Source organism: Chelonoidis abingdonii, chromosome 3 (genome assembly GCF_003597395.2).
Source record: "Chelonoidis abingdonii isolate Lonesome George chromosome 3, CheloAbing_2.0, whole genome shotgun sequence".
Taxonomy (NCBI): Eukaryota; Metazoa; Chordata; order Testudines; family Testudinidae; genus Chelonoidis; species Chelonoidis abingdonii.
In genome coordinates, this window is record NC_133771.1 from 185,438,638 (window position 1) to 185,462,102 (window position 23,465).

Sequence of the window (23,465 nt, forward strand, 5' to 3'; positions counted from 1 at the left end):
AAATGTAAACAAATGTGTTTCTCTTAGCAATTGGTTGAACAGGAAGTAGGACTGAGTGGAGTTATAGGCTCTAAAATTTTACATTGTTTTGTTTTTGAGTGCAGTTATGTAACAAAAAAATCCTATATTTGTAAATTCCACTTTCATGATAGAGATTGCACTACAGTACTTGTATAAAGTGAATTGAAAAATACTATTTATTTTGTTTACCATTTTTACAGTGAAAATATTTGTAATATAAAGTAAGCACTACAATGCAGATTAAAGAGTGTATAATTGAAATTGATATATTTGAAAATGTGGAAAAACATCCAAAAATATTTAATAAATTTCAGTTAGTATTCTATTGTTTAACAGTGCGATTAATCACAATTACTTTTTTTGAGTCAATCACGTGCGTTAACTGTGATTAATTGACAGCCCTAATAAAAACTTATATTCCCTAAATCTTGGATTTCCCAGCAGATTTTCCCAGCAGCTAAGCTTTATTTAAGAAAGTGACATTTCTAATACTGCTAGCTGCAAAGATACCTATTATTATGAAATTCAAACCATTATAGTATGTTGCAAGCCTGCAAAGCAATAGCTGTAGTGCAGTGAAAGTTCTGTTCCTTCCTTCCTCCCCCATGCCTCTTAAAGCAGTATTAATGGTGCAGCCTAGTCACTGTCCACTTTCATGATGATATGATTTAACAAGAAGCTAGGACAGCTGCGTTATGTTTCAATATCGGGTCCTTATAAGTAGGTCAACTCTCTCCTCCTACATAGTATAAATAAAATGTTATATAGCTCAGACATGTTAGAACACAGAATTATACCTAACAGATTATTAATGTGACCGATGAATAGTTCAGTGTACAGGGAGGAAAAATAGGTTTTTTTCATTGCAAATACAAGAATATACAAAATATGTAAAGATGCCAATGGAGTGACAAATACTACAGTAAAAACTATTCTCAAAAGAAACTCAGAGTTACTATATTACCTTGTGTAGTGGAAAAATATAACCCAGTACTCCATCACCTGTCATAAGATGGCAGAACCTCTGCTGGCTTTACAATGCATTAAGAATATTTTACATATTTTTACAAAATTTCAAAAATGGGGAAAAAAAAGAGGAGCTGCTTTTTGGAATTTCATTTTCTTGTTCCCAGATATTGTGCTGATACAAGAGGATGGAGACTGCTTACTGTTACCTTGCTGGTTTTCTAACGGTCGTGTATGAGTACATTTTAATTGGTCACACTTTAAATGAAAACTAGTGTGACAATAACCAACTCTGTAAAATCAGCATGCCAACTGACAAGTTTAAGTGTCAGTCAGACTAATTCTTTATATGTGAATGCATTTAATCAATTATGAAATTAAATCTTGGAAGCAACAGCACTTTTGTAGATTAAGGTTCAGTAAAAGCTTTGAAACGTGGATAGTAATTTGGGAAAGTAAATAATGTTGATTGAGTAATTAAAATACAAAGGTGAAGTTAGTAATTATCTTCCAGTTGCTATACATCTTAATTGAACTGAAAAGGATTTTCCAAAAAGGGGATTGTGTCCTTGTTTTGCTGCTTTGTTTTGTAAAGAAGGCTTAAGTTTTGTTTTGTGTTCAAAGTGGCTTTTTTCCTGCTTATTAGAAATGTTAGGAATGGCAAATCTTGTCTTCCCTAATTTTGCTGGAGGACTTCTTTTGTGTTTTGTGGGAGTAAGGGTTTATCTCAGGTGTCCTGTGAGCTTTCTCACCTTTATCGCAGCAGCGTAGGATTGGAAGGGACCATGAGAGTTCATCTAGTCCAGTCCCTTTCACTCATGGCAGGACTAAGTATTATCTAGACCATCCCTGATAGGTATTTGTCTAACCTGCTCTTAAAAATATCCAATGATGGAGATTCCACAATCTCCATGGGCAATTTATTTTAGTTCTTAACCACTCTGACAGTTAGGAAGTTTTTCCTGATGTCCAACCTAAACTGCCCTTGCTGCAATTTAAGCCGATTGCTGATTGTCAGAGGTTAATGAGACAATTTTTCTCCCTCCTCCTTGTAAAAAACCTTTTATGTAGTTTTGACTAAAAAAAACACCTCACTTGTTTAGCCTGGTCTACACCACTGTGTTTGGTCGAATTTAGCCACGGGAGGTCAATTTAAAAATGAATGCGTCCAGACAACCAACTCTGTTCCGTCGACCTAACGGGCTCTTAAAATCGACTTCTGTACTCCTTGGCGAGGGGAGTAGCACTAAAATTGACTTTGCTGGGTTGAATTTGGGGTAGTGAGGATGAAAATTGATGGTATTGACCTCCAGGAGCTATCCTAGAGTGCTCCATTGTGACCGCTCTGGAGAGCGCTTTGAATTCTGATGCACTAGCCAGGTACACAGGAAAAGCTCCAGGAACTTTTGAATTTCATTTCCTGTTTGGTCAGTGTGGCAAACTCAGCAGCACAAGTGACCATTCAGTCCCCCCAGAATCGTAGAGTGTAGAATGTTTCTACTCTTCCCCCTATCATCTCTGTCCCTGAGGCTATTGCAGATTAGAAGGCGAAAAAACACACTTGCGATGACATGTTTTCTAAACTCATGCAGTCCTCTCGCATTGATAGGGCACAGCTTAATGCATGGAGACATTCAGTGGCAGAGGCCAGGAAAGGACATGATGAAGCGTCTCTTGGGGGAGCAAACAGACAGGATGATGAAACATCTGTTGGAGCTGCTCTTCTGATCGCCCTGATGTCTGGCGCAAAACGATTGTCTGCTGTTGCTTTCACAGAGGGAGAGGCGACTGATGAAATGTACCCCAAACCACTTGCAACAATGTTTTTTGTCCTATCAGGCATTGGGAACTTACCCCACAATTCCAGTGGGCAGCAGACACTGCAGGAACTGTGGGATAGCTACCCACAGTGTACCGCTCTGTAAGTTGATGCTAGGCATGGTAGTGAGGATGCATTCCACCGACTTAATGCTCTGAGTGTGGACATACGCAATCGACTATATAAAATCGATTTCTAAAAATCGACTTCTATGAAAATCGACCTAATTTTGTAGTGTAGACTTAGCCTTGTTTTATGTAATGTCATAATTTCACTAGTTCTTCCGCCACCAAAAGTGTGTTGATATTGGGTGCAACTAAACTAAAAGGGCCTTCTGCACTTCCAGTTTTGCAGTTCAGTAAAGCTTTCCATTATGATCTACCAATAACAAAGACTTGCCTATTTGCAATAATTCTTCTTTTGATCTTTTATGTAGGTTAAATTTGGTTGAGGCCTTTGTGGTAGACACAGAGCTACGGCAGTGCCTTCAAGAAGAGCTTCTACGTCGTTTTCCAGATCTCAACCGGCTAGCCAAGAAATTTCAAAGACAAGTAGCAACCCTGCAGGACAGTTACCGAATGTATCAAGCTATTAACCAACTGCCTAATGTTGTACAGGCACTGGAAAAACATGAAGGTAACATGCCTCCTGCCCCTCTATTTTAAATGTTTTATGTCTTGTGACATATTGATATTGGCAAGAAGTAGAGAATGGATTTCAGAAGATGACTATGGTAGTCTGTGTTGATGAAGAGAGTAAAACTGAAAGGGAACTTGAAGTGTGGTGTTCTAGAACATCAGAGATACTTTTCAGATGAATTTAGCAAGTGAATAGAAAATAAAATGTCTCAAATCATGTAGTATCATTTTTGGAAAAACACTTAACTGATAGGTAGCCAAGATGGAAAGTTCAATCTTGTCTGCTAGAGAGAAATATCCCATAAACCAGTCTGTCTTTAGAATTCTCTCTCGAAATATAAAAATAAATAAAAGAATGTACCATATATACTCGTTCATGAGCCGAATATTTTCGGTAAAAAAGTGAACATCTACACCAAAGTGTGGTGATTTTAAACTCTATGGAATTATTGAACTGAATATCTAATATATTGTCATTTTATTTACCTGACGCGTCCGCAGGCATGGAGCCCCTCAGCTCCCTGTGGCCGCGGTTTGCCGTTTCCAGTCAATGGGAGCTGCGGGATGTAGCCCACACAGTTGCAGAGGGACAATAGGGTTGATGTCTGCTATCTATCTATCTAATCACATTTTTGCTCTTAACAGACATGTTATCTCTGGAGAGACAAATCCAGTTTGAGAACTGCAAAACTAAGCATATCTGATGGTATCTTATAGACTGAGCACTGAGTCCCATTGCGTAGATAGAAAGATTAACCTAAATAATCTATACAGAAGCCCGTGGAACCCCATAAGATTGGGGTCTCTGATCCATGAACTATTGGAACTTATTTACAAAACTTTTCTTAAACATTACATGAATATGTTGTCTCATGCTATAGAATTAGAATTTATAATCCCTATTCCATGATGAGATAGGTTTTTCCTCAAAATACATTTTATCAAAAAAATCTGATGTAAATTTTTAAAAAATTGATTGTTTTTAAAAATCATTGGTTTTTATTCACCCTGTTTGAAAGTAACACTATACTTAATTTATTGTTGACTTTATTTGAAGGAAATATGTTAATTGTAGAATGCAGTAACTCTTTAATAATCTGGGTTTAAATCCAAAAATAAGCTTCCCAGAAACTGAAAATGTTAGTGGAATAACTGGCCACACTTTTTTTTTTTTTTTTTTTTTTTTGCTTTCTGTTAAAAATTAGTGAGGTAGTTAGTCTCTGATTTTTATTAGAATGGAATTTTGTATTACTTGAGGCAGAAAATGTGGCTGCTATAGGGCATAATGAATAAGAGAAAAATGAAATTGGGTATTTCTATCTGATTTTAGCTGAAGATGTTCAGTACTCATAAACAAAAATTGGTTTCTCTTTCTTGATAAATTGTAGTACTGTGTGAAAAGGGAAGGCGAATACCATAAAATAAGGTATATTGTCACAATTATATGGAAAATGGGCTTCCAGATAGGAGCCTAGCATGCAATGTAAAATGTAATCCATTGTAAACCTCTGTATGTCATAGAAAATCCATATTGCTATTACAAATTAAACTTTGATTATATAGGCCACCATATTAAGTCTCTGCCTGATCATATTGAAAGCAGATATTTTTTCCTTTAGGAAAATAAATATATTTACATAGCCAAAAAGGTAGGTTTTGGCTCAGAATCTCACCAAAAATGTCTTTGTTACAGAGCAAGGCTTTACAAAATGGTGGTAAAGTCCTTGTAATATGTATATTTATGCATATAGAGGTGAAAGAGGTGTTTTGTTTTTCAGAAATGCTGAACACCAAGTAATTTTATACCCCAAATTACTTAAAATCTGTAGTCTGGAAAAAGGAGAAATAGTAGGCCAAATCTTAATTGCCTCTCTTGATGCCAGTTAAGGGATGTGGCCCCAACTATTTTAATTTCATGGGGTTCTTACCATGCCTTATGAGACCATGACTAAGACAAGTAAAATGCTCAAAATTATTAACTGAGTGTTTTTATAAAGAAAACAATAAAATCAAAACACAAGCAAGCGATAAACAGTGGTTCCAGAAGAGTTACAGTCTCTCCTGTATGTCTCTGTAGAGAACTTTCAACAGAGATTACATCTTTGAGTGGGTCTGCCCTGGTGAGGACATCCTTCTCTAGGTAAATTAAGACCACCATATATTATTCCACAAATCAGTTGTGAGTCCTATCTTAGGCCTGGTCTACACTACGCGTTTAAATCGATTTAAAGAGCGTTAAATCGATTTAACGCTGTACCCGTCCACACTACAACGCCCTTTATATCGATATAAAGGGCTCTTTAAATCGATTTCTGTACTCCTCCCCAACGAGAGGAGTAGCGCTAAATTCGTATTAACATATCGATTACAGTTAGTGTGGACGGAAATCAACGTTATTGGCCTCCGGCGGGTATCCCACAGTGCACCACTGACTGCCTGGACAGCAGTCTGAAACTCGGATGCAGCGAGCAGGTAAATGGAAAAGCCCGCGAACTTTTGAATTACATTTCCTGTTTGCCCAGCGTGGAGCTCTGATCAGCACGGGTGGCGATGCAGTCTCAAATCCAAAAAGACTCCAGCTTGGACCATACGGAGATACTAGATCTGATTGCTGTATGGTGAGACAAACTGTTGTATCAGAGCTCCGTTACAGAACACGAAATGCCAAAGCATTTGAAAAAAAATCTCCAGGATACACAGCGCTGCGTGACAAGCGTAACGGGAAGCCAGAGACTCAATGGACGCTCATGGATGGAGGGGGTACTGAGGACTCCAGCTATCCACAGTCCACAGCAGTCTCTGAAAAGCATTTGCATTCTTGGCTGAGCCCCCATGTCTGTAGGTTCAAACACAGTGTCTGGCGTTTTCAGGGAACAGCTCCTCAGTTTCTCCACCCCCCCCACCGTGAAAGAAAAGGGAAAGAATCATTTCTTGACTACTTTCAATGTCACCCTATGTGTACTGAATGCTGCTGGTAGACGCGATGGCAGCAGTGAAGAGCAGTATCCGCTCCTCTCCCCTCCCCAGTGGTAGACGGTGCAATAGGACTAGTAACCATTCTCATGAATATCTAACATGTTACATCGAGGCCAAATGCTGGTTACTCCCCAGTAGATAGAGAGAACAGCTATAACCAGCTTCATCATAGCAACTGGGGGCTTCAGCCCCCTGCCTTCCTGTGTAAAGAAAGATTCTCTACTGCCTGGACTGTCATAGCAGCAGCATGCGGGGCCCTCTCCCCACCCTGCTTAATGTCCTGCCTGGACTATCGTCGCGCTGGGAGGCTGCATCCCCTCATTTTATGTCACTAAACACTCAGGTGTTTCTTATTCCTGCATTCTTTATTACTTAATGACACAAATGGGCAGGACACTGCACGGTATCCCAGGAAGGGTGGAGAGAGGGAAGCACGCGGTGGGTTGTTGCAGGGGCACCCCCTGTGAATACTGACACGGAGCAGCTGTGCTTTGATACACTGGTTCTCTAATACACTTGCCCCTTATCTAGGCAGGACTGCCTCAATTTTTAGAAACCATAAGGGAGGATTGACTCAGTCCAGTGAGTCATCCCAATTTGCTTTTGGCGTTGCACCCCCAGCCGATTTCAGCCAGGGGCACTCATGATAGCAGCGGACAGTACAGAGGAGGAGAGATAACAGTCATCTCATGCCAGTTTTCTCCGGCAGTAGACGGTACAGAACACAGGTAACCATCTCTGCTGTCATTGCAAAAGCAAGTGAATGCTGCGTGTAGCGCTGGAGTATCGCCTCTCTGTCCGCGCATCCAGTACACATATCGGTGCTGGAAAAAAAGTGTTGAACGGGCTCCATGGTTGCTGTGCTATGGCGTCTGCCAGGGCAATCCAGGAAAAACGGCGCAAAAGGATTGTCAGCTGATGTTTTCCCAGAGGAATGAATGACTGACGACATTTACCCAGAACACGCCCGACAATAATGATTCAACCAGAATCCAAGGGGCGGGGGAGCTGCGGGAATTATGGTAGCTACGGAAGAGCTACCCACAATGCAACGCTTCAGAAATCGACGTTAGCCTCGGACCATGGACGCACAATGCCGAATTACGTGCCTAGTGTGGCCGCAGAAATCGAATTTATAATATCAGTTTTATAAAACCGATTTTAGCTAATTCGATAATCGCCTGTAGTGTAGACGTGGCCTCAGTTTATCTTAAACAGTTGAGAGAAAGCAGGTCTATCCTAGGAGTTCCTTTAATTAGCTTGACTATCTCATTTAATAAAATAAGCAACCAAAAAGAGCATCTGAGCTGCTATTCTCCAAGTAATATGTGTATGAAAGTAACTGCTTTTACCAAATTTTAGGAGATACTTAAACGAGTTTGTAATAACATAACATTACCATGATGATTTGCGGATAGTGCAATTCTGTTATGATGATGTAATTCAGTCTTGATCTGATTATTTTCCTATCTGTTTGTTTGTTTATTGAGACTGGAAGAGCTTTTAACTCATTGCGAGATGGAATGTCAAAAAGTTTTCTGGTAAGTTTGAGAATCTGACACATTTCAGGACTTTGTTTCCTGATTAATGGTTCTTGGGAAGTATATCAACCATACCATTAAGATGGCATCAGTGACTACTTTTCCCTGGAAGATGTAAAGCAGGGTGTCGGCAAAAAAACTTCAGGACCAGACTCCAAAGAGAAACTGCTGAGCTTCAGTTCATCTGCAAATTTGACACCATCAGCTCAGGATTAAACAAAGACCGAATGGTTTACCAACTACAAAACCAGTTTCTCCTCCCTTGGAGGAGAACAGGGCTAGAACAGGGCCTCATCCTCCCTGATTGAACTAACTTCATTATCTCTAGCTTGCTTGCATATGTATACCTGCCCCTGGAAATTTCCACTACATGCATCTGATGAAGTGAGTATTCACCCACAAAAGCTCATGCTCCAAAACGTCTGTTAGTCTATAAGGTGCCACAGGATTCTTTGCTGCTTTTAATGTTCACTGTGTCTTAAGCCTTGTATCACCATGCCGTAGATTTAAGTAATGAAACTAGAATGAAAATAAATTTTCATTTAAACTAATTTTAAAAGTATCTGTTTTGATATGATTAATATGCAAAAGAAATCCCGTATTTTCTTAATCTTAAATTTGACTTTATTGTGAATTTACGTATTTTGCCTTTAGACTTTTGAAAAACATGCTCATCTAAATTCATTATTTAAGTTGCATCATTAAACTTTCTTCTTTCTTTTAAAGAAGGTGAATTTTTACTTCTACTTAAATTAATTATGATAATTTGTCAATTATTCAGGTATATCTGAGATTATGGCACTGTATGTGTCCCTGCTCTGTTAATCAGAGCATGAAAAACTGATGAGTCCATTTTTAGAGAAGAGAAATTATTTGACTCTCTTTATCTAATCCCTGTGCCACCTCCTTATTGCATCCTATTTTTCCAAATTTAGTTCAGGCTTGTCTTCCAAGTTTTTCTCTTTAAAAATAAATAAAAAATCACAATTCATGTTTCTTCAGTTCTTGGGAATGAGAAACGGAATTGCCTCCATATTAGTCATACTGTGGATGGACTGGAATGTGTGACTTTGCAATATCCCATAAATCCACGATTTCAAACTCCCCACCTAAAATAGTTGCACACTATCTTTTCTCTGTGCTCCCTTGCATTGTTCTTCAAAGTTGTTTTGCAGAGACTAGTTAGATTGTAAATGACTGTCTTCCATTTCTGCAACCTCAGCAATCTGCTGGTGAAAGGATTTAATCTTTTACTCAGGAACTGATATCAAATCAATTTTTTTTAATCAAAAGCCAAGCAAAAATAAGTGCAGAAGAGAAAAGGAGAACAAAAAAACCCAGCTTTCTCTCTGTCAGTTATGAAACTTGCTAAGATTGAAAGCAGAATAGCTTAATCTCTGAACCCATTCTATTCTTGACCTGCCAGTGAGAGTTGTCAGTGATGGTACTTGATGTAGCCATCTGTGCACTGAGACCAACAACTTATTTTGCTTAGCCTATTAAATAGCCTTCAGATGGAAATGACAGGTCACAATGCACTTGAGATAGAATGGAGTTTATGATTTAGGATTGAAAGGCTCTATAATGCTGATAGTGATCTCCTGAACTCTCTCGTCCCCTAGCTATTGCATTTTTTAGCCTTTGCTGGCCTGGGCTGAGGGAGTGTCTTAAAAAAAAATAAAATAAAAAATAAGAGGTTAAACACTACTTAGCACCTAGATTACACCTTGTGTAACTCCTTTTAAAAAAAAAAAAAAGGTTGAATGAAATATAAGAAGCAAATATTTACTACTGCTTCAAAGACTTGTGCATTATTAAATAACAATTTGTGAAAAAGGTTAGGATGACTTTCTAGCAGTTTGAAACCTAGACAATTTAAACTTTTGACATTTTAAGCATGAAGGTCTGCAGAGCTCATTAAGTTAACAGAAAATGGTGAGAACTTTGCTGATGTCCACCTTCCTGATTCAGCATGTGCTTTGTGATGCTAAAGTCCAGCAGTCTTTTGGGCCCTGAGAATATTTTTGGAATAGTAACTTTTAAGAAAAGTTCCCTTGCAGGTTGAGGAGCCTGACTATCGTAGCTTTCCCTTTACAAGTCCTTCTCTACTGAGCACTGGAGATGCATGGAGGCAGAACAAACAGGGATTGGAGGACATCAAGACACTGCGTACTATCTCGGTTCATGCCACTGTTATAGGCAGAAGTAGGTGCAGAGAACATGCTGCCGTTTTTCCTAATTGGATGTGAGCTGCTGCTGCTGTTCTGCACCGTGCGCCAGTTTAGGGGAGGGAGGGGAATTAAAAGGGGAACTTCAGTTTACCACTCCCACAGGCAAGTCCTGAAGATAATTTCTGTAGACAATTCCCAGGGAGGTCTCCAAGTCATGGATCAAATACAATTCAGTACACAAAATCAGTAAATCCTTAGGTGCACTCCATTATGCTAAAAGCTGTTCAACACCTAATGGGATCTGGAGTGTACAAACCAGAAGAGAGACACTGAGGAAGTGTATATGTTTCTTCCCCCCAGTATGGTTCCAAAGAAATCAGGAGATGGGAGAGTGGTGTTGGGTTTTATGGAAATGAAATAATTTACTTCTCCTGATACCTGAGGACAAAAAGATGGGTTGTGGTTCATGCCTAAAAAACTGGGGGAGGATCCAGATTCTCAAATTGAGAGGGCATCAAAACAGAGCCAGTAACCCACCCTTTTCAAATGGAGGGTGTTCCAGCCAAGTTTCAGATGTTGGCAACTGCAGTACTATTATAGGGGTGGGATGATTGTGGATAAACATATCCTAGACGTAGACCATTTAGGGCAGTAGTCAGTTACTTCTCAGTGGTTCATACTGGTGAGGTGAGGCATGAGTGTGAAAGTGAAATGGAGGGGAAGAGACTAGGGTTTCTTTGAATAGGTTGATAAGGAAATGGAAGTTCTGGTAATAGCCAGTATATACACCTCTACCCTGGTGTAACGCGGGTTCGCATATAACACGGTAAAGCTCTGACACGCTGTTTTGAGCAGCGTCTTGAGGGTGCTGGACCAGGCCGGGGCCAAGGGGTTTGATAAGGGGCAGAGGGTCTCGAGGGCAGTCAGAGACTCCTCCCCCAGGGTCTGGGGGGCAGGAGCTGTCGGAGAGCACTTTTGGGGACCCAGCAGTCCCAGAGTGGCCTGGGGGATTAGCAGGGGGCCAGGAGCAGCCCGCTCAGCTTCCCTCACCCTGGCCTTAGCCATGTCACTCGAAGGAGAGGGCTTGGGGGAAGGGATCCTCCCCCACACTCACCAGCAGCGGCGGAAGCGGAGCAGCCCAGCCCCAGCCTGCTCCACTCCACCAGCTCCCAATTGCCGTGCTCCGCTTCCCACCGCAGGTGAGTACGGGGGGGTGTCCTTTCCCCAACCTCCCCGCACTCACTGACAGCAGGAAGTGGAACGCTGCAGCTGGGAGCTGACAGAGTGGAGCAGGCTGGGGCCGCCGCACTCTGCTTCCCGCCGTTGGTGAGTGTGGGGGGGCTTCCTTTCCCCAAACTCCTCGCACTCACCGGCGGTGGGAAGCAGAGCAGCCCAGCCCCAGATAGCTCCACTCCGCCAGCTCCCAGCCGTGGTGCTCCACTTCCAGCTGGGCAGGTGTGTGCAGGACCTTTCTCCAGCTGCCCCCCAGCGACACGGCTGAGGCCAGAGCAAGGAAGGCGGAGCGGGCTGGGGCGACGTCGCTCCGCTTCCTGCTGCAGGTGAGTGTGGGGGAGGGGGCATCCTTTCCCCAACCTCCCCGCACTCATCGACGGCGGGAAGTGGAGCACCAGGGCTGGGAACTGGCAGGGTGGAGCAGACTGGGGCCATGCTGCTCTGCTTCCCGCCGCTGCCCGTGAGTGCCTGTCGGGGTGGGGTGGGGGGTGGATACAGGTCAGAGCAGTCAGGGGACAGGGGGATTGGGTAGGGAGTGAGGTCCTTCGGGTGGTTAGGGAGGGGGGTCTCTGGAGGAGGTGGTCAGGGAACAAGGAATGGGGGGGGGCAAAGCCTTGATATAATGCGGTCTCACCTATAATGCGGTGAGATTTTTTTGTCTCCCAAGGACCACATTATATCGGGGTAGAAGTGTAGTACTATCTTTGCCTGTTAATGCATTGAGGTTACTTGTGAACATGAAAGGTGTAGATTGTTTTGAAGAAAACCTCAGAATTCTATACTGAATCATGTTCTGCAATGTTACAGCCTCTGATTCATTTTGAAGAAGTCTATGATAATTCATATTATTAGTAATACTGATGTATCTTTAGCTGCTGTCATTAAATTGTATCTCATGGTTGAAAAATGTAAACATTTATTTACTGATATGAAGTGTCTGCAGTTGGCTATTGTATAGGCTCACAGTTGCAGCTCAGAAAACATGCTGTTTCATAGAACTATAAATGTCTGCAAGTGCTAACAATAAATCTGGAGTCTTATCTCTTTTTGTGTTTCATTGCTTGTGGATTGTTTCATGTGTTTAAAATTCTATGCGCTTTTGTGTGAGATGTAGAATCTGTTCTTATGACTGTTGTATTCACTGTTAGATCATATATACAGGACATGCATATAGAAAAATAGATACGTTTTACAATTCAGTTTTTTTAATGTTTAATGAATTGGCTTCCCATTCAAAATTAATATTAGCAGATGTAAAGATCTGATGCAGACTGGTGAAGAAGAGATATTTTAACAGTGTGTCTCAGTGATGCCCAACGTCTGAGTTACAGCTTGTAGTGTTGGAAGCTTCCTAACTTGTGAAATTTTATTTTTAATACAAACAGTTCACATGGGGCAAAGATAATAGAATTTTTCAAATAATTTCAATTAATACATCTTAAAAATTCTCAACTCTAGAGGTTAAAATCTCAGCGAAAGCAGTTTTGAAATTTCTACTTCCCCCAGCAACATTGGGTTGTATTCAGATAGCTTATGTTCACTTTGAGTGCTGCATAGTATAGGTAACAATGCAGTTTATTCACGGTACCTCTAGAGGAGAGGTTCTCAACCTATTTACCATTGTGGGCCACATATGGAGCTGTCTGTTACATGGGCCACATCCGCACAATATATATACTATCTGTATGGCCCTGAGGATGTTGCCGCAGCTATGTGCTGATTGGGCCACAAGTGGGTCGTGGGTTGAGAACCACTGCTCTAGTGAGAGTGCAAATGGTTAGTCTCCATCCTTGGAGTGATGTAGATTAACTAAAAATAGGAAGAATTTCTGAAGTAAGTGCAGTCTGTGAAATAACTATTGTCACATCTTAGTGAAAACTGACAACTCATTAGTTTTATACTGGTGCTATTTTGCTTCAGGCTGGTAAGTTCAACTGAATATTTAGAGAAATAATGACTATCACATTTTTTTTTCTTTGACAGGAGCGCATCAGATGTTATTGCTAGCAGTATTTGTAATGCCTCTTAATGATCTCAACTCTGACTTCTCCAAGTTTCAGGAAATGATAGAAACAACTTTAGACATGAACAAGGTATGGGATAGTTTCTTTAAAGTATGAAGCATCTTGCTGGCCTGTACTGGTGTGGTTCACTCTTGTATTAAGATATTTAATGTGTAATCTACACAAATATTTTATTGCTACAGAACACTTAAGTTGCTATAATTAGACCGGTATTAGAGTAGTCTATTGAGTATAAATGAGTTATTTTTTGAGTTTGGATTCTGATATCTGGGGAGCAGAATGACATATGAGAATGCATAGGATAGTTTTAGACAAACTGTTAGATTTAAATCTGAGTTACAAGGTGGTTACACAGGTGACTTGAAAAGGATGGAAAGCAGGCTCGGTGCCTAGGGTTAGTTTTCTGATAATGCCACAAAGCCAGTTAGATTCATAGATCCAGCCAGTCTCCCAAGGCCCCAGTGAGCAAAAGAGTGCATTCAGCCCTAGAGAGGATTGAAGTCTCAGTGTTACTCTGCCCTACAATTGGTTGAAAATTGTCAACATTTCAATAAATATTTTTTACAGTAATTTTTGCACCAGCTGTACTGTGCAGCCACTCATCTAGAGGATCTTGGACTCTGAAGGGAGTTCTATCCAGTTGTCCTTGGCTCAGAGAGAATCATTGCAATACAAGACATTGACTGTTTTAAATTCAAAAGGGATGAGTAGGGCCCTACCAAATTCGTGGTCCATTCTGATCAATTTCATGGCCATAGGATATGAAAATTAGTCAATTTCACATTTTCAGATGTAACCAGGGGAGGGAGGTACTGATCCAAAAAGGGGGTTGTGGGGGCATTGCAAGGCTGTTGTGTATGTGGAGGGCCGCAGGCTTGCCACCCTCACTTCTGTGCTCCTATCAGCCAGAGCTGGGCTCTGAAGGCAGCAGCCGGAGGAAGCTCCTGGAGGTGGAGGTGAGCCTGATCTTCCTCGTGCTGCTGGGAGGACTTCAATTTAAGGACTTCAGTAGCTCAGACATAGGTTAAGGGTTTATTACAGGAGTGAGTGGGTGAGATTCTGTGGCCTGTGTTGTGCAGGAGGTCAGACTAGACAATCATAGTGGTCCCTTTTGACCTTAAAATCTATGAGTCTATGAGACACTTCACCTGGGTGTTGGTTACTTTCCTTGCTGTTGCCTCTGGGAAGCTAATATCTGGCTGATTCCCCAACTTACAGCATGCTTTAGTGACAACCATACTACACAATTCTTATAACTTTGTATGCATTAATGATGTATGTATATCAATAGAGAAATGACTTTCAGCAGATCATAACCTTTTCCCTGATACCTTACAAGGCATGCTTTATATGTGAGATCAGAATTATATGAAAATGAGGAATATGGGGGGTTACAGTATACTCCCCCAAGGTATAGAATGTCACAAGGCAGTCATATTTGAGGTTGCTACAGTCAAGCAAGGACTCTCAAACCAGTGCTGGGGAGTACCCTGCATCCACCAGCCCGGGCATAGTGCAGCCTCCCATAGAGACTTGGGCTACATAAGCCTTATGCCGTTGGTCGAGCCTGGGCTTAGAGCTGCTACACGTTTTGGGGACCCCACAGTCTAAGAAGTCCCATTCTATGACAGGACAAGATCGGCTGAAGTGTCCTGGACTCTTCACAGTGAAAGCATAAAAGTGGGCCACTAATAGGGTCTGGCTGATCCCTTCTCTTTGGGGTTTCTGGGGTGCGGCTCTGGGATGGGTCGGCAGGCACACATTGTGACCAGTGCTCCGGGGCTGGATCCAGAGGGACTTCCCTCCTGGTCGGTTCCGGTCTCTTGGGTGCCCCCTTTGGCAACCGGGCAGAGTTCGCTGCACCCTGGGCCTGCCCGTGGTCAGACCTCAGCAGGGCATATTTGCCAGGCCAGGCAGTGAGCAAATAGTCCTCTGTAATCTGTACTGCAGTGGCAAGTGAGTAGGGTCTATGCTACCGAGCCCATGTTTGAGTTGACGTTGGCAATATGTCTAGGTACTGCTCTAAGACTATGGCGTCTCTGATCTCTGCAGTTCTGTGGACCTCAGGGCATAGCTATTGGGTGGCCCAGTCTTTAAGGGGTTGGGCTACGGCCCGGGGCTGAGCCCCTGAGGCAAAAAGCTCCAAGTGGTAAGTTTCTGGGGATATTCCCAGACAGTCAAGTATGGCAGCCTTCACTGTCTGATAATCTCTCACCACTTTGTCGTCCAGGGCCTGATAAGCCACCTGAGCTTACCTGGACAGGAATGGGACCAGGCGAGTGGCCCAGGTGTCTTTAACCCAAGCAGCGGTTGTGGCTGCCTGCTCCAAGGTGACTAAATAGGCCTCCAGATCACCATGTGGCCCCAGCTTGGCCAGTGGTATCCCCGGCCCAGAGTTCAACTGGTTTGAGGAGGCTACTGAGCTAGTTAGTCACTGCAACAATGCCTCCTGGAATTCCTGCTCCTGATGCTGGAGCTGAAGCACCCCACCACAGCCTGCTGTTGCTGAGCACCCCGCTGAGCTTCATGCTGCGCTTCAGTTAGTGCCCTCTGGGTTGCAGTAGAGCTGTGCTGCTGCTGGGCCAGCAGCCTTACCAACTCCTCCATTGTCCCCTTGTTTCAGGGGTCGGCCCCGAAATCCGCACTTCTGGCATCAGTGTAGCAGGGTACACTTGCCTCTCTCATGAGTGCCCCCTCAGCCAAGTGTGTGTACCTGCACGCGCGCGGACACACACACACTTTCTCTCTCAGATGGGCTCCCTCCCTGGAGACAGTGTCTTCGCCCTCTTGGGCTTCTGGGCTCCAGCCCTCCAGCTGGGCCATTATAGTTCAGTTTCACATCTGGGGTGCCTCAATGTCCAGGCCACTTCCACCCGGCCCCACCCACGACTCCAGGCCCCAGCACAGGGACCCCATAGTTTTCTGCTGTGTCCCTTTAACTATGTCACGCAGCTTCTCTAATTCCCTGGGCCACTTCCTCGCAGGCCCGCGCTGTCTTCACCCTTACCTCAGGGCCCCGATGATATTCCAGCAACCAGCTCCGGGCTCCTTCTCACTCTCCTCAGCTTCTGGCAGTGCTGCCGTATCCGGGGTCCTGCAGCTTCATCAGCCAGCCATACGCCATCCGGGCTCCTGCAGCTCCAGCACGGAACTGAAGTGCCTCTGGCCCTGCAGCTCTTCTTATACTAAGCTGCTTGGCCCACACAGCCACTCTAGCCAGCGTGGAGGACCCTCTCCACTGCCTTTTTCGGGGCAGGGTATAGCCAGGGCCATGAGGCCTCCAGCACGGGGCCTCGAAGGGTCTGGTATATACCCCATCACAAGTAGGCTGTCTAACAGAGTAGCAAATTCTCTGTTGACACATTGCTGCATCCTCCCTTATCTTATTGCATGTCATGGAAACAAGATATGAGCACTTAAGTAGCTATGCAGATTGGAGTTCATGCTCACTTTCTGTAGAAAATCCTTGCGACATTCTAATTTGCCTGTACGTGAGTATTTATTTGAAATAATGGAGAAGTCAAGCTCTTGAGTTGAAATGTTTACATGCCTAGAGTAAGTATGAGAACTGGAATTCTTAAGTTGTATAAATGCAATTCTTTTGTTTAAAAAGTGAGCAGTATTTGAAAGTTAGTGGACACGGGGAAGTGGTAGTAACAAAAGTGAAATTACCGAAATCTAATTAACACTTTCAGTTTGCAAAGTTTACTGTTACCGCCTTACTGTGAAAAGGCAGTGCATCTTTTTTATCTTGTGAGCCTTGGCAGCCTTGCAGTGATATAATTCTTAGATGAAGCTTAATTGGAAAAAGCACACAATGTAATAAGTTCTGCTTCATATCTATTAAATATGCTTATGTTGCATACATTCATTTATATTTTAAATATATCATGTGGAAGTTACTTGTTATAGCTTAGTTGAAATCTGTATGCAATTTGCTGCTTAAAATTAGCAGTGCAGGAACTATGTTGATTTAGGTTGATATTTTAGGTTAACTGCTTGTATTCATTTTCAAGCCCCTTCAGTCAGACTCCACCTTACTTACCATTTCTCATTCACTATCAAGTGGCCAACGCTTGCCTCCAATCTGCCGATGATGACAGCTTCCATTGCGCACTTGTTAAATTTTCAGTCAAACATTCTGCTTTCACTCATGCTGGCCCTGATGTTGGTAGGTTCTCCCTGAGAACATCTGCCATGGTATCTCCTTATGCACCTTTTTAATTCCTCCTCAGAACTCTTGCCTGCAAAAAAATTTTGTCACATTGTCTGCAAAAAGCTTGACAGTGCCTAGGCTGCTGGTGTGCAGAGACCAATGCCTACCATGCTGACCAATATTGTTTCTTGTATCCCCCTGCCTGTGCCACTCTCTCATGTCTTATACTAAGGGTACGTCTATACTACCCCCCGGATTGGCGGGAAGTGTTCAATGTATCAGGGATCGATTTACCGCATCTCACCTGGACACGATAAATCGATCCGCAAATCAGTGCCTGTACTCCACCTCAGTAGAAGGAGTAAGCAGAATCGACAGGGGAATCGCGGCAGTCGACTCGCCATCGTGATGACGGCCAGGTAAGTCGAACTAAGATACTTCAACTTCAGCTGCACGAATAGCGTAGCTGAAATTGCGTATCTTAGTTTGAACACCCCCCCAGTATAGCCCAGGACTTAGATTGTAAGTGCCTTAGGGCAGAATCATTGTGATTGTACAACATGGCACAGTGGGGTCCTGGTTCATGACTAAGGTCCAAAGGCACTGTCGTAATGCAGATAAGTAAAGCAAAAATTTTACTCTAGAAATCGGATATGTATTTTAATTGTTTTGAGATCAAATAAAATACAAATGACAAATTGACAATACTGACAAAGAAAAATGACTGGTAAAGCCTAATTAATAAATGGGTATTGATTAATGATCAGTCTTTCAGACTGCAGTCCAACAAATGTTCGGTCTCTTTATGCCCACGACATCAGGAAGATTGTCAATATGAGAATGAAAGACCTGTAAGAATACATGACAGTGACATCAGAAACATTCACATATAACTACGCAACCATTTTATTAATAATTTCGTTATGCATCTAAACAGCGCCACAAGTACTGAATTACAACAGCGGATAGAAATAGTGCAAAGTGTTTAGCCTTAAGACTGCTATCACTCACATCTCCTGCCGGGGAACCCCAGAGTGTCAGTCATTACTTTCTCCTCCCCGTCTGTAGTGGTGATCCTAGTGTCTCCTCGTGCATTCCCCATCCCTGCTTCCACCCCAGCACAACCCTACTAAGGTTGCATACATATGCATACGGTTTCCAACTTCTTTTTCTTTATCCATACTTTCACACCCCACTAATTTATGCATCCAACAGAGTAGGTATTCACCCACGAAAGCTCATGCTTCAATACGTCTGTTAGTCTATAAGGTGCCACAGGACTCTTTGCTGCTTTCACTAATTTAGGGATGTCCCATTTCTCTTTGACAGTAGGCCCTGTGCTGCAACATTGGTTAATGCTTATATTCCATCTCTATATCCTAAATATACTTTATCTTCTATTTTTGGGTGCATTGGAAATGTGCAGTTCATTCACTAATATCAAAATTACAGTAAGATTACCACCCCTCAAGCAATTGTATAAGCAAAACAAGGAAGTTAAACTGTTTCTGCCATACATTTGGCTTTAAAGATCTTTGCAATTCTGACTTTCTGAAGAGGCCAGTGAAGTGTTCCTAAATGGTATTAAATATCAATGTTTGTCCTGTAGCCTGAATACTGTGCGACTTCTACATTTGTTTACTGAACAATAATTGTCAATAACAATTGTTCTGCATTTCTTGTCACTTGTCCCTGGATGGACATATAAATAACTACCGTCTGAAACTGTTTTTCCATAGAGACTTGTGTAGAACCACTAATTGGCACTTGTGAAGTGTTTATAAATCCCACGGTTTTGGTGCTGTCAGTGAACCTATTCCAGGACTCGTAATTCTAGCATGTGACCAGTGCATATTCATGATATTTTTTTCTACTGCTGTAGTGTCAAGTACATGTAGCTTTATTTGATTGAATCGAGTGTGCATCACTAATATGTTGCCTTTGTGGCAAATAATTGATCCAGATATAAAAGTTAACTCTACTTCCCAGCATAGAGAAGCTTTTTCCTATGAAGGAAAAAAAAACCCTGTATTAACTTTTGTTAAATTTGTTATGTAACTTCATTGTAAGATACCATAGATCACCTGTATAAGATTTTTGGCAAAACTTTCTATTTTATGTCAGGTCAGTGAAGAAGACTTGAAAGATGAAATTCAATAAAGACGAGTGCAAAGTACTTCACTTAGGAAGGAAAAATCAAATTCACAATTACAAAATGGAGAATAACTAGCTAGATGGTAGTACTACAGGAGAGGATCTGGGTGTTGCAATGAATCACAAATTAAATGAGTCAAATGTGATGCTGTTGCAAAAAAGGCTTATATTCTGGAGTACGTTAACAGAAATGTTGAATGTAGTAAGACACAGGATGAAACTGTACTTGCTCTACTCAGCAGTGGTGCGGCCACAGCTGGAGTACTGTGTCCAGTGCTGAGTTCCATAGTTTAGGAACAATACAGTCAAACTGGAAAGAATCCAGAGGAGAGCAACAAAAATGATTTTTTTTTAAAAGGTCAGTTTTTTCAAATCCTATGAGGTAAGGTTAAGAAAACGGTACGTGTTTAGTCTTCAGAAAAGAAGACTGAGGTGGGGACTTGATAAGTCTTCAAATATGTTAACGGCTGTTAGTAATAGTTTGGTGATCAATTGTTCTCCATGTTCACTAAAGGTAGTGCAAGAAATATTGATTTTAGTCTTTAGCAAGCAAGATTTAAGTTGGACATTAAGAAAAACTTTTTCTAATTGTAAGTATATTTAAGTTCTGGAATAGGCTTCCAAGGGAGGTTGTAGAATCTTCCAACCCAACCCAACGCAACTCTTCTGATTTTGAGAGAGAAAACCCTGACTTTTGGTCTGTTTCAGAAAGTAAGTGGCAATGATCACAATTGATCATTGTACACTGTGTTCAACAGTCCTGAAAATTCAAAGTTGACATCTTGATGTCCTTTCACTAAAATGGGTGAAGCAGCCATAAAGTTTTTTGTTTCATTTTCACACAACTTTTTCTCTATCTCCTATGCATTTCTATAACAGTAATTTTTGAAGTGTAAAATAGCAAATGTGATTCATAGATGTCACTAATTTCCCCAGCTGGCTAGTACTTTATATTAACATACTGTTCACAATATATTTTTTTCAGTCATTTCAGGAAAACTTTTTATTACTGATAATTAAGGTGCAAGTCTGTCATGGAAGTCACGGATTCCATGGTTTTCCAGGACTTCTGCAGTGGCCGGTGTGGCTGACGCGGACACTGCCTGAGCAGCTCAGGCTACCCCTGGGTCAGCTGCACCAGCCACTGCTCAGGCAGTCTGAGGCCACCACGCCTCCCTCACCCCCAGCAGCAGGAGTTTGGGTGTGGGAGGGGGCTGGGGCAGGGGGTTGGGGTGTGGGAGGGCATGGGGGCTCTGGGCGGCAGTTACCTTGGGGCGGCTCCCTGGGAGCGGCAACATGTCCCTCGGCTCTTAGCCAGAGATGCGGCCAGGCAGTTCCGTGTGCTGCTGCTGCCACCCCCGCAGCTTCCATTTGGCTGTGCTTCCTGGCCAATGGGAACTGCGGAGCCAGCACTCGGGATGGAGGCAGCGTGCAGAGCTCCCTAGCCATGCCTCTGCCTAGGAGCTGAGGGACATGTCACTACTTCTGGGGAGCCATGCAGAGCGAGGTAGGAAGCCTGCCAGCCCCACCAACTCTCCCCTCCCCCAGCAGCAGTGAGGGTCCCAGACCACACGCTGCTGCCCACTCCTTCCCCCAGCACCCGTGGCACCCCTGGTCTGCCCTCCCCCACCCCCAAGAGCACCCAAAATTTAGTCAGGGGTAGTACAAGTCGTGGACAGGTCATGGGCCATGAATTTTTGTTTGCTACCCGTGACCTGTCCATTACTTTTACTAAAAATACCCATGGCTAAAACATAGTCTTACTGATAATGTTTTCTCATGTTGTCTGTGAAAGTTTCACTATTCCAAATAGATAACATTTCAGGGGTTGCTATAATTATCATTTTTAATTGTTATAAAGGTGCACAAGTTTCAATCCACCCACTCTCATGTCACGAATGTGGCATAAGGCTAAGACAATAACTTTTGAAAATTGTGCAGGCTTTAATTTTGAATATACACACTTGTCTCCAAAGGAGACATCACTTTTTCATCTGTGTTCCATTTGGTGGTATAGATTAATAATTGGCTGTCACTTTTTGCTTAAAGGAAGAAAGGTCGATGACTGACAAATATGCTAGAATTTACAATATATGCTAATAGAGATTTATAACCTTACACTAGTTGGAGACCATCTGTTGATTTAGTTTTATGCCTTAGGACATCTTCTTTTCTTTTCCAACAACTGTGCTAAGCCTTTACCCTTCAAATCGCATTCTAACGTGATGTTTTTATTGTATTTCTGCTAAACAAAATAATGAATTGGATATTTTTAGTGGCACCTTATAAAATGCATTATGTAGGATTAGTTTTCAAGTCATAGGAGTTAATTAAAATGGTTGTTGATTTCCCAGCTGTGCTTGTACTGGAACAACAAACCTTCCTCAGTATGAGTATTAAAATTTATGCCTTCCGGCTTTGTATTTTGTTAGATTTTTCTCGGATTTAAATATAATGGCTGAATCTAATAGAGAATAAGGTATGAGAGAATTACAAGGTGCCACAGCAAATAAGTGATATTAGTAATCCATTCAGAGTAAGCTTTTTGGGGTAAGTATCAAAGAACACAATTTGAAAAGCACCAGATATGTCTGCAGTCCCATAATGACTTATTCACTTAAATAGCTGTAATAAATGTTGGTAACTGGATAACTTTTTTCCATTCCTGTATTTGATTAGTTACCACTTTTTGCCGTAGGCTTGGCACTCTATACCTGTAAAAATAGTGCATTAGACTACAGCATTGCCTAGAAGGGTCCAAATGGAATAGATTTTAATTACTAATGAGTAAATATATGCACCTACTTAAGTGTTTGCAGGATTTGGGCTGTAGCTTATTTATTATCCACCTATGTACATTTTTAACGTTGCTGAATATGTCTGAGTGTTTGTTAACACACACCAGCAGTCCTGAGAGAACTAAATCTTGGCAAGCTAAAAAAAATACTTTTTTGGTGGTGGGTGGGAGGTGAGATGGGAGGGAGGTAGTTAGATCTTCTCTTTTTTAGTTAACACTGAGTTAGGAGATTTGCATTCAGTCTAATGCTCTGGTAAGTGAATATACATGGATTAAAACAATGCAACCGTGATACATATGGCTTAAAATGGAACAATTCAAGGCTATTTGATCTAGACTTTGCTGACATCGCTCTTATCAATGAAGATTCCAATGGATTACAAAAAGGCACAAACCAAGTAAAAAGTAATGGAGAAATTAGGTTTGAGATACAATGCAAAGAAATGTAAAGTCATGTTAATGGGGACTACAGGGACAGAAATCAGAATTGAAGAAGAGAAACTGGAGAAGATGGACAATTTTATGTATCTTGGAATTACCATCAGCCAATAGGGTACTAGTTCTGAGAAAAGAAGAAGAATCTGGAAGGCAAACACTGCATTTGGAAGACTCAGAAACATCTGGCAACTCAAAAAGATCTCCCTCAAGACGAAACTGAATGTGTACAAAGCAATTATCGCCATTACAACATATAGCAGTGAGACATGGCAACTTACCAAGAAAGATATGCAAAAATTAGATGCATTTCATCACAGATGTCTGAGAAGAATATTGGGAATAACACATAGAGATAGGAAGACAAATGAAGTCAAAAAAATTACTGGACTAGGCACCCTCTCACAAATAATCTACTGAAGACATCAGTTGCTGGGACTCATAGACTCATAGGTCAGAAGGGACCAATATGATCATCTAGTCTGACCTCCTGCACAAGGCAGGCCACAAAACCCTACCCATACACATTTATAA

At 42.0% G+C, this 23,465-nt stretch overlaps 1 protein-coding gene across 2 annotated transcripts in view; it reads left to right on the forward strand.

Annotated features, from left to right (window-relative positions):
* The window catches only part of MSH2 (mutS homolog 2), a 139,247-nt gene that overhangs the window by 56,955 nt on the left and 58,827 nt on the right, over nucleotides 1–23,465 (forward strand). For both annotated transcript variants that reach the window (XM_032771734.2, XM_032771733.2), the window contains exons 7-8: nucleotides 3,243–3,442; nucleotides 13,349–13,458. In XM_032771734.2, the coding sequence (XP_032627625.1) occupies nucleotides 3,243–3,442; nucleotides 13,349–13,458 (310 nt within the window). The remainder of the gene's footprint in view (nucleotides 1–3,242; nucleotides 3,443–13,348; nucleotides 13,459–23,465) is intronic.